We start from the raw sequence: 13,991 nt of genomic DNA, 5'->3' as shown, positions 1-13,991 counted from the left end.
AATGAGATTTCTTATACGTTGCTGGCACTGGGCTAGGAGCCCAAAGATGTACAGCATGATCCTTGTTCTTAGCAACCTCACTTTCTTTGGGAGAAAAAAAAAATGCATAAGGAAGTTGCTACAATACATGTGAAATTTAAGTGTGACAATTTAGCATGCTTGGTGATCTATGAGAGTGTAACTGTGAGCAGTTTCTTCTGCTTGGTGGGAGTTGAGGGTTGTAGACGCTCAGGAAAGACAACAAAGATAGGTAATATTTGGCCTGGTCCTTGAGGGTTGAATGGCAATTCACCAAGTAGAGAAGGTAGGAGGATCCAGACAGAGACTAGCATTTGCCAAGGCAGGCAGTTATATATATATATATATATATATATATATATATATATACATAATGTCATATTTAGGAAAATGACGTGATATAGGCAGAGTGTATTGAATGGTCTGGAGAATGGGAGGTATGGCTGAGAAGGTAAGCCAGGGATAGGAAGAAAAGGGCCACTTAATCTCCTTATTCATTGGATTTCATTTTCTAGGCAAGCATTCTCCTGCAAGGAGTTTGGGTTGGAGTTGGAAGAGGCTAGATAATGCAGGAATATTGGTAAAGAAACCATCCATCCATTAATTCACCAAACGTTTAAAATGCAGTATCTAAGATATGCCAGGCACACTGAGTGGAGAATGGGATTTAAAGATGTATACTGTTATCAGCTGGGTAAAAGATGCTGGGGATTAAAAAGGACATTGGTGAAAAGATAAAAGAGATATTCTCAGGTAACATGAGCAATCATGTGCAGTCAGTGAAAATGCAGAAGGGTTTAAGGATGAGCCTAAAGTTTCTATCCTGGAAAATTTGTTGGATGATGATTCACTAACCGAAACAGGAAAAAAAGATCAGATAGGAGGAGATAGCAGTAGGGAAATAGAAAAACAGAACAAGTGAACTTGGTTTCAGAACAGCTGCATTTGTGATTCTAATGCCATATGGGTTTTGAGATCAGAAGACAGATGTGGACTAGAGATTTAGATTCATCACCATCCATGCCATCTCAAACAGAGAGGGTTTAAACAATCTAAAAAGAATTAGGCCAAGGTTAGAAATGTGGGCACAACAATATTTGAAAGGTGGGTAGGTGAATACTCTAGAAAAATATTGGAAGAAGAACATGGATGGAACAGTTCCATGAAAGCCAAGGAAGAGGACAACTTCTGGAATGAAGGTGCTGGGGATGCTGGCAAACATGCTGAGTACATGAGGGAATTTAACTTCTTTTGAATTTTAATCTAGGAAGACTTTTGTGGTTTTGACAATAGATGAGTAGTTGCTGATTTTAAAGTGATGCTCATATATATATATAGTTTTTTTTTTTCTATAGACTTCATTTGCCATCTTTGTGCCACAAGGGAATCTAACTTTGGTATTGTAGACAATGTTCTTCCAAATGTACAATGATTTTCCCTCATGTCTGCAGTGAGCAAATGAAACTTGAAATTGTATTACAAATGTTGCCTTCCAAGGGAAGGGCCACCCATTAACGGCTTTATTTCACCATACCATAACTTACCCAGGTAATATAATTTAGTTAGCAAAAGGGCCAACACCTAGACTCCTGGCTCTTCAGTAGGTGTTTTATTTATTTTTCTATATTCTGATGCTAAGTAACACAAGCAGTACACACATACACACACACACACACACACACACACACACACACACACAGAGAGAGAGAGAGAGAGAGAGTACTTTAGTTATAATCACTTAATAGCAAAATCAAAATGATTTTTTGCCCTGTAACTTTTAGTATTTCATTTCATATAAATGAAGATAGACAGATGATTGGATCACTGTCTTCTCTTAGAGAAAATACCATGTGAAAGAAGACTGAATTTGTGAAAGATGGATTGATTTCTGTTGCTTAAGGACTCTAGCTTTAACTTTGTGGGACGATCACACTGCACTCAAGTTCAGATTAGAAGCTATTTTGAATCTCTCAAAGGGCCCTGAAGCAAAGAAGTAGACGGTACCTTGACTTTCTCGAGGTGATCTTGGAGAGAGTCAATGAGGAGATCGCCCACGGGCTGCCAGGATCCCTTGATCACCTCAGCCTGGCGCAGCTTGAGGTCCAGCTCATCCGTGGCCTCCTGAAGTTCCTGGAGTCTTTTGAGGGCCTCATCTATTTTTCGCTGCCAGTCAGCGGAGTGCAGGTTCAATTTTTCCCACTCAGTATTGACCTCCTCAGCCTGCTTTCGTAGGAGCCGAGTGACATTCTGGGCTCTCTCTTCAGGGGGCAGCTCTAAATTGGCAATATGACAAAGTTTTAGGTCACATTCATTTTTGTTTTCTTTTTTAAACATTGTCAAAAAGGTCATACTGGAAGAAAGAAAGAGTACGGTTTAACAAGAGGGCAACCTACTGATTAATGGCTTTTTTATACTTTGGCATAAATTTTGATACAGCACAGAAGATCTAAAGTATGTCTTCCTAATCTTTTCTACCTTATATCAATCAGATAATTTAAGATTCATTTCAGCTATTGAGGAGAAAAGTGTTAGGATGCATATGACAAGCTCTAATTTACTCCAGTCAAACTCTTAAATGGAAAATTAACTGGTAGTCTTTGTAACAATAAAATTCCTCCTCGCAGATAACTCTCTTTATTATTTTCTAGATGTTCCAATAACTGATTGCTAATCTCTTTTAATGTTTATTTATGAATGTGCAAACAGATTTATGCGTGGTGGTTTATGAGTCCTTATTTTTTTTCAACATCTATGTTTAATTTAAATTGATTCTATTTAATCTAGAAAATATGAGAGCTATCCAGACCCTGGCAGCAAGAATGGATGGGCTGCTCTGTCACCACTGATCCTGCTATCAATATGTTATTATAGTTCCACATTCAATTACCTCTGGGCTCCTGGTAGAGTTTCTCTAGTCCTTCCAAAGGCTGCTCTGTCAGAAATATCCGTACAGTCTCAAGAGTACTCATGATTACAGGTTCTTTAGTTTTCAATTCCCTCTTGAAGGCCTGTGAAATGAGATGAAAAGAAGTGCTTATTTGGCTTGTGGCATTCTTCTCAAAATTAATCCTAGGTGCTCAGAACTTGTTTATAAAACTCCCAGGTCAATTTCTATCTCTTTTATTTATACAATGATAGTCATAAAATGATTTTTTTAAAAAGGCTATATGGGTCTATCTGTTAATGAGGAAAGCACTGTGTTTGTAAAACTATTCTGGGGAGAAAGGGGGAGCATTCCAGATAGTTAATGCCCTCTCACTGAGATAAGAGTGCTTTGTTTATGTAACCTGACAGTCATACTTGAAATCTAGAGCTAAAGTTGTGAGGTGTATATTACAAACCTCTAGCATGGCTAAGGAGGACTTAAACATACCCCAAATAATGGATATCCAGAACATAATGGGAAGTCTTAAGGGCCATTTGCAGGAACTTAGGCTATCTTAAAGTATACAATTAATCCAACTGATCATCATCAGTTAATTCTGTCAAAATGTCTGACAAGGTATAAAATAAGTAAGCTCAATGAAAAGTCTCAATACTTTTGAAAAATAGCCATTACATCATCCATTGTGACCTCTTTAAGAATAGTAGAAATGTTTTGAGCTATTAAGCCTGTAGGAATTGCGGGCACAAGTTTCTATAAATGAACAGACCTAGAATTAATCTTTAATCTCTAATCTTCCTTTATCCAGGGGATCAAGAGAAAAACAAAGTGAATAGTTCTTGCCTTCAAAAACTTTCTGGACCTCCCAAAAAGGAGAAAATTAACACTAGAAGCAGAGTGAAAACAGTAAGTTCATACATAATCGAGTGCTAAAAGGATGTCGGGCATACCATGAGCCTACGATAAACTACCAGATACTCTGACACCACTGAAGAGAGTTATTGACCCATTTTTTTTGATCTTCACAAGTGAGGGTATTAATAAAACTATTAAGTGCATGCTACATGAATGCTAACATATCTGTTTAACAATAACAGTAATAATATTTGCCCTGATCTAGGGCTTATTTTTGTAACTTTTTTTCAGCTCTGTCTTACTTTTAGCAATGCTGCCTGCTGAATTTAAGCCCTGTTCTGCCACTGGGGAAAAACAAATTAGCAGTATTCTTCCTTGAATGTCAGATACACCATTATGTTACAGAAGTGTTCCAGAGCTGTATTGTATGACACGTTTATTAATAAAATCTTAGTGGTGTTCACCATTCAAAAGAATCCTGAGTCTGACACTTTGCAAAATGATTCATCATCCACAGTTATTTACAATTCAATAGAGAGAAGCAAGTCATTTGAACCAAAATACTGGAGTTCTGTAAGTGGAATATTAGGATTCAGCCTATAGATAGAGAAGTAATTTCTGAAAAACAGGATATTTCTGTACCCTAAAATCATGCTGGATACGTGAGTTACTTACTCTGATTACATATAAAGCTGATTCTTCTAATATTTCACTTGAAATCTCTGTGTTTGTGTGTGTGTGCATGCATTTGTGTGTGTATGTGTAAACAGCTGTTGTATTTTTGTGTTTTTTTCATACATTTAAGTTTTCCAACTTCAAGTAAATTATCAATTTGCCTAGTTTCTCTGTTTGGACCTGACTGGAGGCAATTGATACTAACATTACTAATTATAAAAATAATAATTGCTACCTGTATTGAATTATTGTGTGTCAGTGGTTGTACTTGAGACTGGAAATACAAAGTTGAATGCAAAACAGCCCTTTCTATTTAAGAACTTCTAATATTTAATAGAAGAGTCAAACACATAAATAATTTCAATACAATGCAGACAGTGCTATAGACTTGTGCGATATGGGGAAGAAAATTGGGAAAAGCTTCCAGGAGAAGTCAGTAATCACACAGAATTCAAAAGCATGAACATGGCTTATTGAAGGAAGAGTATGCTAGAGAACATTCCAAGAAGAGGAAAATGCAAGTGTAGAGACACAGGCCGTAGTACAGTATGGTATGTATCCGTATCTCAGGCAGGCCAGTGTTTCTAGAGCATAAAGAACAAGGATGTCCAAAGATGAAAAAGGCAGTATCATTATCTGGAAATGTATTAGGCTTTTAAACCAGAATTTGAAGCTCTGCCTCTCTATGATCATATATGGTCTGCTATGAGGCTTAAGTGTTGCCTTGAAGGTAATCAGGAACCTTTGAACGATGTTAACCAAGGCAGTGGCACAGGAATATGTATGTTTGAAATAGCTCTCCCTGACATAAATACAGAGTACGTAGTTGAGAAGAGCGGAAATGGAATAAGAGAGATAATGAGACAATTGTAAGAATTCGGGGCAAGATGATGAGGATCTGACTCAGGGCAATGGTACCAGGCAAAATGACAGGGATAGAATAGGGAAATGTTTAGAAATCCGAAGTGTGAAGATCTGGTGACTGAATAGATGCTAGAGAGAAGAGAGAAAAAGGAACAAGCATGACTCTTAGTTTCTAGGTTAAATAGATGAGCAAATGCCGGATTCAAATCAACTAAGTTTGATGAAATAAACTTTCCTGATGTCTCATTTTACCTACAGAAAGTTCTAGCCTTCTGAGGAACTTCCCACAACATGGGGATTAGATCCATAGCCACTTGTCTAGTTGATTTCTCTGATCCAAGAGGGTCAAATGGTTATAGCTCAGGGTAGGTTCCTAAGATAACCTTTATATTGTTGGAGAGACTGGAGTAGGTATCTGTCTAGGTATTTACATTAGAAAAAATATAAAGCCCAGACCTTAGAAACATTTCTATATTGTAAAACGTGAGACTCATAGGGCTAGCTGGTTTCTGGAGAAGCTGGAGTTAGTACTCAGGCCCATTATGTTTCCACAGAGAACTTTTCAGAAGGAAGAGGGATAGCGGCCTCCTTCTCCTTTATAAGCAGAGGGAAATGATTTTTCTTAGTCTGTCACCTATAGAGTATCTAGCCACTCAAGTAGGAAAATGTTTCATCAGCATTCATCATGTTGCCCTGGAGGGAAGTCATTGGGCAAAGGAAAGGTGCAGCAAAAATGTTTACTGTAAGGTAATTAAATGAAATGTGCCTGTGATCCAGGATACCTCATGCTCATTCAGGATAAAATTATTAAAGAGTAAAATTAAAAATGCAACATGATGGTATGTGTGTGGGGGAGTTCTGTGCATGGGGAACAGAGTAAGGGAGAGTGATATACTCAGCTAGGAAAGCCAACATTCCTTCCGCAAGGAAATAATAAAGTCTGAGGTTTGAGGAGAAGAAAAAAGATTTAGGAGTCATTTTCTCATTCAGCTAATATACATTGAGTGCCTACATATCAAAACTGAATGGGAAAACAGAGGAACAGGATGTTTTGAGAGACCAAAAAGGAACAAATAGGTGGAGATATTGGGGGAAATGAGGAGTGTAGAAATTTCAAGGAGAGAGCGAGAGTTTTGAGAGGAAGAGAGTGACCAAGCATATCCAATGAAACATAGAAGTAAAGCAAGATCAGCATTGTAGAGTGAACACTAGATGTGGTGAGAGCAATTTCACTGGAGGGCAGGAGTCCCAGAACTGGTGTAGCTGAGGAACGAGTGGAAGAAGGAGTAGAGGAGTAGATATTTCAAGTGAAAATTACATGTTCATTTTTTTTTTTTTCTGAGAAGGAAAAGAGGAAGACAGGACAGGGAGACAGAGAAGATAACAAGATAAAGGGATAACAAGTTCTTTTCAGCACAGGAATTATTTGAACTGAGAGTGAAAGATGGAAGCTAGCGGTAGGGTAACCAGCCAGTTTGGTTTGCCTAGCAATGAGTTTTTAGGATGATAGACTTTTGATGTTAAAAACAGGATAGTCTCAGGAAAATTGGACAGTCCCAAGAAAACCAGGAAAGTTGGTCACCCTAACAGAGAAAGATATATGTTATGACCTTGACAGAAGGTGAAGATAATTGTTGGAACAAGGTCTGTAAAATAAGGAAATGGATCTTAAAGGTCTCATCAAACTTAGAAATTCCAAGGCACTATTTGATGATACAATTCCATTGTTAAAACTATACAGTGAATAATTCAAAGCTAAGGACCATCCATTATGAGAGACCACTTGTCTGCCTGCCGAGTTGTTGCCAAGGACTTAGATCCACCACAGCTGCACAGTTCATTTCTTAAACATGAGTCACTGAGGATTAAAATGAGGCTAAAGAAAAGACAAAGAAAGTTCTGTTATTACAAATACATAAGCGCCATTATTTTCACATTGTTGCCTGAAATTAAGGAAAGAAAGTGGATGGAAGAGAGGATTAAGTGATTGTATCTTTAGAATGTCAAAAGATTCAGATTAAATACAAAAGGATAAAACTCCCACAAAAAGACAGAAATAGTTGTTTAAGGAGATCAGAAGGAAAAACTATAAATAATAATATGTAATTTTAAACATGGTTATATGTAAGATCCTCCTTCATTTAGTCACTTAACAAACTTCAAGCAACTACTATGTATCAGACATTGCTCTAGGCAATGAACATCAGTGGTCTTTGTAGTATGGAGCTTAAAACAAATGGCTTTAGATAGTAAAAAAGCAATGTAGAGTCTACATTAAAATAACGGAAAATCAATCTTTTAATATCTAATAACTTGTCATAAACTGCATGTTGTAGTATAGTTCATTGCATTAAAAAAAAAAAGAAAGAAAAAAATGAAGACAGTGTGGCAATTTCTCAAAGACCTAGAAATAGAAATACAATTTGACCCAGCAATCCCATTATTGGGTATATACCCAAAGGGTTATAAATTGTTCTATAATAAAGACATATTATATGTCTTTATATATAAGACATATATAAGACATTTATAAGACATAATATGCACACATTTGTTCATTGTGGTACTGTTTACAATAGCAAAGACCTGGAACCAATCCAAATGTCCATCAATGATAGACTGGACAAGGAAAATGTGGCACATATACACCATGGAATACTATGCAGCCATAAAAATGATGAATTCATGTCCTTCGTAGGGACATGGATGAATCTGGAAACCATCATTCTCAGCAAACTGACATCAGAACAGAAAATCAAACACTGCATCTTCTCACTCATACGTGGGTGTTGAATGATGAGAACAAAGGGACACAGGGAGGTGAGCATCACACACTGGGGTCTGTCGAGGGGTCTAGGGGAGGGACAGACGGGGTGGGGAGGTTGGGGAGGGATAACATGGGGAGAAATGCCAGATATAGGTGACGGGGGATGGAGGCAGCAAACCACTTTGCCATGTATGTACCTATGCAACAATCCTGCATAATCTGCACATGTACCCCAGAACCGAAAGTACAATTTAAAAAATAAATAAATAAAGACTTAAAAAAAAAAAAAGACAAAGAAGCATATTTAATGTCAAGAGCTTTGATTTTGTTAGGAGTCTTGTCTCCCAAAAAGGCCTGTTTGAATGAGGTTTGAGAAAATATATACTCATATATACTGATTTTGTCATATAAATTTTGGTTAATATTTTAAGTCAGAGAAGTCAGTTCATTTATGTGATGATGAGAAAAGGTATCAGACATAGAGATCTTCTCCCATGTGCATACAGAATATGTATTTACAATATTTAGATGTTAGCATTCAAATGGTAATTACTTCCTGAATCCCTTGAACAGATAAAATAATCTTAGTTAAAACACATCCTCTTCCCCATACCTTTCTTTTCACCTTTCCAAGACAGCCAGGCACAAGGGCCCAAAATAGTAATATGGGAGAATTAGAAGCAATACTGAAGACCTAAAGCACCTCTATGAAAATAAAATAATATATGTCATGCAAATTAGAAAGTGTTAGAAATACTACATGGATAATTTTCCTTTAGCTTCTTAAGGTTCACAATATAGATTTATATGAAGTATGCTACTACACTATTATAGCAATAATAAATCTCAAGGTAAATCTACTTATTATTAAGTACAATCTAGTAGACTGTACTTAAAACGCCTTAAGTACTGGGCAACTGGATGACTGATTGTTGACTCACTAATTTGTTCATTCAAAAACTATTTATTTTGAACCTATTATATATAAGGTTAGGGAAGATGTAGAGGCTTAATCTTTCTCATTAAGGAACCAATAGTTTGGTTGAGAAGGTATATTTGCGGTATATACTTTTTTTTAAGAATGTTTCACCCATGCAAATTGAAATACAGATAAATTAGTGTTTACCTAAGGCCATCAGTTAATTATACACTTAGAATCTGAATCTTGCAATTCTAAAGTGAAGCTGAAAGTGAGTGATAACAAAAAGTAAAAGCTCCCTGACTTGTAATAATTTGGAAGCCACGTAAGTGGAAAATCCTAATAGCCATGGAAGAAATCAGAAACTTAAAAAACACCGGAAAGTAATAGAGGAGAAACAGGTTATTGATTATATTTTTAAATTTAAAAATTTTTTTTGAGATGGAGTCTTACTCCGTCACCCAGTCTAGAGTGCAGTGGTGTGATTTCAGCTCACAGTCACCTCCACCTCCTGGGTTCAAGCGATTCTCCTGCCTCAGCCTCCTGAGTGGCTGGTACTACAGGCACGTGCCACCACACCCTGCTAATTTTTGTAGTTTTAGTAGAGACAGAGTTTTAGCATGTTGGGCAAGCTGGTCTCGAGCTCTTGACCTCAGGTGATCTGCTTGTCTTGGCATCCCAAAGTGCTGGGATTACAAGCATGAGCCACCACACACAGCCATTGATTATTTTTTTCTGCCCCTCTTGCTTCTTGCTTATATTACAATAATAGCTAATAATGCTATAAATAGAAGTAGCTCAGAACCATGTGTGGAGGGGATGAAAAGTAAGATACTGATTTGCTTCATGAGAGGGACAAGATGAGAACTCTGGGCACAGGTAATGACATTACAGGGAGAAAATCTATCTTGCTTTCTCCTGGAGACAGTGGATTTATGATCATATTACTATGGATGTGAGTAAAGGCCCATACTTTTCAAAACACAGATGTCTTTCAATAGTGTAGAGTTTGCCTGGAGCTGAATTTTACCTATACTCATATTGAAATGGTAAATTTGTATTTTTCAGAATAAAACTTGATAGAATATTACAAATACTACCAATATTTGTAAGCAGAACTTCCCAGAACCATCCTAGGAGGCAGACTGAAGTGGTGAAAAGAGCACTGTTCTAAGTGGCAGGAGCCTTTGGCTTCAAGCCTGGGCTGGACCAGACCTGGTTGCAGTGATCTAGAGAAAGTGATAAACTCTTCCTGCTCCTCTGTGTTCTCATTTGTAAAATGTGGGGATTTGCTAAAACCTTATCTAAGCTCTAACATCCAGTTATTGTATACTATAACCAATTTGTTAAGATCATTAATGAGCCACAGGCCTGTTCTATGGTGGCAGGTTGAGAGTCTCTGCTAAGCATTATTATTGATGCTTAAAAACCATAGCTATAGCTCAGCATGTAGTAAATACTCAATAAACATTGCTAACTAAAATACAGAACACCCTACTAAAATACAAAAAATTAGCTGGGCGTGGTGGCACGCACCTGTAGTCTAGCTACTCAGAAGCCTGAGGCAGGGGAATCGCTTGAACCCAGGAGATGGAGGTTGCAGTAAGCCAAAATTGTGCCACTGCATTCCAGCCTGGTGACAGAGCAAGACTCCATCTCAAAATAATAATAATAATAATAATAATAATAATACAGAACATCCAGCTAAAAAACCAGAGTGTGTTATATGTAGGCCAAGTTGATTTAGATGCAAAACAGGCTTGCAGGTGAAAGCCTGGACTCAAGAATCATAAGAGGAAAAAAAGTAATGGTGTAAACTGGGAAAAATGGACAGATCTTATTCTAGGTCTACTCATGTTCCAGATCCAAAGCTGAGAGTCACTGCTGAGTTACTGGGTGGAATTTTCTTAAGAGGTGGTCCTATTAGCATTGCCTTCTTCAACCTAGTGATTTCTTAAAGGAGATTTTCACTTCCAAACACTCATAAGTTCCAAGGTTTGAACTGCTGCTTGGGGCTTTTCCTGTAGTCCGCAGGATTAGGTAGGAGATGAGAGGACACTAGACAGACTCTGAAGTGTAGGATGATCCAGCAGTTTTGCTCATTCAACAAATGGTTACTGAGCAGGCATAGAACAAGACATTAACATAGTCATATCTGTAACTTGATGTGTATTTAATAGTTTTGTCATCCTATATCATCATTCTTGTTCCTGTATTATTTCTACCTTATTTTTATGTCTCCTATATTGATTCTATGTCTGTAAAGAAAGTTGTTGAATATATTCAGACTCCAAAGGACTTTCTTCCTTTAAATGGTCACCATATTTATTGAGTCTCAAAGACATAAAAAACATTTTACTAAACGCTCACTTAGGGACAAGCAATGCTCAATTAACTTAAAAACGAGATCTTGGAAAAGGGCAAGGAATCCAGAAATCTACATGTCAGGGTTGCAAGAATATTGCCCCCAAGAATCTAAAGCAAATTCATAGGGGTTCACGGAAGAAAAACATTTGAAGAAAGAGGCAATGGAGCAAATAACAAAAAGAGACATTTCCCTTAATATTCATTTGAGAGAGCTAATATTACAGAAGTTATGAACATGGGTATCTGCGCTATAAAGAAAAGGCCATAATCATCTTTTCTTATTGAGATAAGAACACTTAATATGAACTTTACCCTGTTAATGCGTTTTTAAGTGCAGAAATCAGTATTGTTAACTACAGGCACAAAATTATAGAGCAGATCTCTAGAGCTTTTTCATCTTGCATAACTGAAACTTTATATCCATTGAGCAACAACTCCCCCCCACAACGTCTGACAACCATTTCTCTACTCTCTGCTTCTATCAGTTCGACTACATAATCATCTAAATAAGAAGAAAAAAAGTTCCATCTTATTTTCACCCCACTTCTGAATAAAAGTGAAGATAAGGAATTGAAGTATTAGATACATCCAGCCCTTGTTTCAGAGAGTCAACGACATGAACAATATTAATTTATAAATGAAATTGAATAAATTTGACATAAAATGGAAAAATAAATGAACATATTTCAGGCCTGAAATTATTTTTTTTAAATCTAGTTGTATTCAGTGAAAAAACATTTTTGAGTGTTTAAGGGGAAAATGTGTTTAACAAACTCTGTGTTGAGATTTATTTTTCTGGAAGTCTTTGAAAATAAAAATTGTATTCTCTGAGATCAAGGGCATGGGCTAGAACAGTCCAGCCTGCTTGCAGGTCTGTGATACGATGGAGGAATAGTTTAGTGCGCACACAGCATCTTCAACAGCTGTTTGACTCTCAATTCTAAGGCTGGGCTGCTTCCAACAATCACTGGGAAAGCTACTTCCTACTGACAATAATGTTAAGTTCTGAGCTGACCTTGAGGGATCACTGGTGAAAGCTCAATCTGCTCCCATGACCATTTAGGGAATTAGGTCTTAGGTCATTGATCCTAAACTTTAAGTTTTCGAAATTACTTTTGAAATGATAGCAAAAATGAATGGATTAGTAGGAAATCCTGTGACAAATTAATTTGCATGCATTCTCAAGAGACTGAGCCAAAATTTGAGATTGTCAAGTACAAGTGGTAAATAATTTCTGAATCATACCATTTGTGTCTGTCTATCAACATAATCCAAAAATGGAACCTTGATTTGTTTTAAGCACATCCCCTCAAACATGATAATTCCCAAGTCTTTCTCGGATGGCAACATCATTATTTTATTTGTTCAAGCCATAGACCTCAGAATTATCCTTGACTTTTTGCTTCCTCTCATGCGCCACATTCTATTATCTTAAGTGCTATCAATTGCACCTTCAAAATATATCTTGTATCAAATAATTATTCACCATATCTATCATTTCCACTCTAGTCCAAGTAATGATTTCCTTCCGAGATGACTTCGCCACTCTCCTTTTTCTGTGTCTTCAGATTCGCTCTTTTTATAGTCAATTCTCCATCACAGCAAGAGTCAACTTCTAACCACATAAATCAGATCACATCATCCCTGCTGAGAGCCTTCCAGTGATGTCTCATTACACACAGAATAAAATCCACCTCCAAACTATGGCCTGCAAGACCATTCATTATCTAGCCTCTCCGTCTTTCAAGAACCTATCACTGTCTACTGATCTTACTACCCCTGAGATACATAGCCCATCTTGCTACTTCTGCAACACTCTAAACCTGTTCTTACCATTAGGCTTTTGAATTTGGTGCGTCTTCTGTCTAGAATCCTCTTAATTCAAGGTTTTTGTGATACCTTGGCTCACTCACTCACTCACACAAGTTTTGTTTGTTTGAGACAGGGTCTCACTCTGTCACCCAGGCTGGAGTACAGTGGCACAATCTCAGTTTACTGCAACCTCTGTCTCTCGGGTTCAAGCGATTCCCACACCTCAGCCTCCTGAGTAGCTGGGACTATAGGCGCACACCACCACACCTGGCCAATTTTTGGTAGACACTATGTTGCTTAGGCTGGTCTCAAACTCTTGACATCCAGGGATCTGCCTGCTTCAGCCTCCCAAAGGACTGTGATCACAGGCATGAGCCACCGTGCCCAGCCTCACACAAGTCTTTACCCAAAAATAACCTCCTCACATAGGCCAGTGCTCCTCAGTCTTTCTCTATTCATGCTTTGTTTATTTTCTCTTCCTAGCACTTACTACATGACATAACTTCATGTGTTAACGTATTAGTTTACTATGTATTTCTGTCACTAAAATCTAAACATCCATGGGGCAGAGACGCCTTTTGTTCACTAACATATCCTTAACACAGAGTAGGCTCTTCATAAATAAATTTCTTGAAAGAATCCATATATTCTAGGAACCTGTGTTATGGTATAATTTTTCCTAAAATAATTTATTTTTTTGGGGAAAAAGGAAGAGCACAGAAAAAGATCAAGGGATCATTTGTAATTAAATGTATAATGTGTATAAAAGTGCTTTGTAAAGGCACTGTTAAACTATTTTAAAGAGTACTATTTTAAAGAGTATTTGTCAA

General features: G+C 37.2%; 1 protein-coding gene across 10 annotated transcripts in view; it reads right to left on the bottom strand.

The window, feature by feature from the left end:
- Nucleotides 1-13,991, bottom strand: part of DMD (dystrophin) — a 2,133,401-nt gene that overhangs the window by 384,112 nt on the left and 1,735,298 nt on the right. For all 10 annotated transcript variants that reach the window (XM_017548497.2, XM_037745683.1, XM_037745686.1 and 7 more), the window contains 2 exons: nucleotides 2,906-3,026; nucleotides 2,023-2,291 (listed from right to left, as the gene is read on the bottom strand). In XM_017548497.2, the coding sequence (XP_017403986.1) occupies nucleotides 2,023-2,291; nucleotides 2,906-3,026 (390 nt within the window). The remainder of the gene's footprint in view (nucleotides 1-2,022; nucleotides 2,292-2,905; nucleotides 3,027-13,991) is intronic.

The sequence above is a fragment of the Cebus imitator genome, unplaced genomic scaffold (assembly GCF_001604975.1).
Source record: "Cebus imitator isolate Cc_AM_T3 unplaced genomic scaffold, Cebus_imitator-1.0 Scaffold208, whole genome shotgun sequence".
Classification (NCBI taxonomy): domain Eukaryota; kingdom Metazoa; phylum Chordata; class Mammalia; order Primates; family Cebidae; genus Cebus; species Cebus imitator.
Note: the sequence above shows the minus strand (reverse complement) of the source record. Positions and strands in the feature narration are given on the sequence as shown.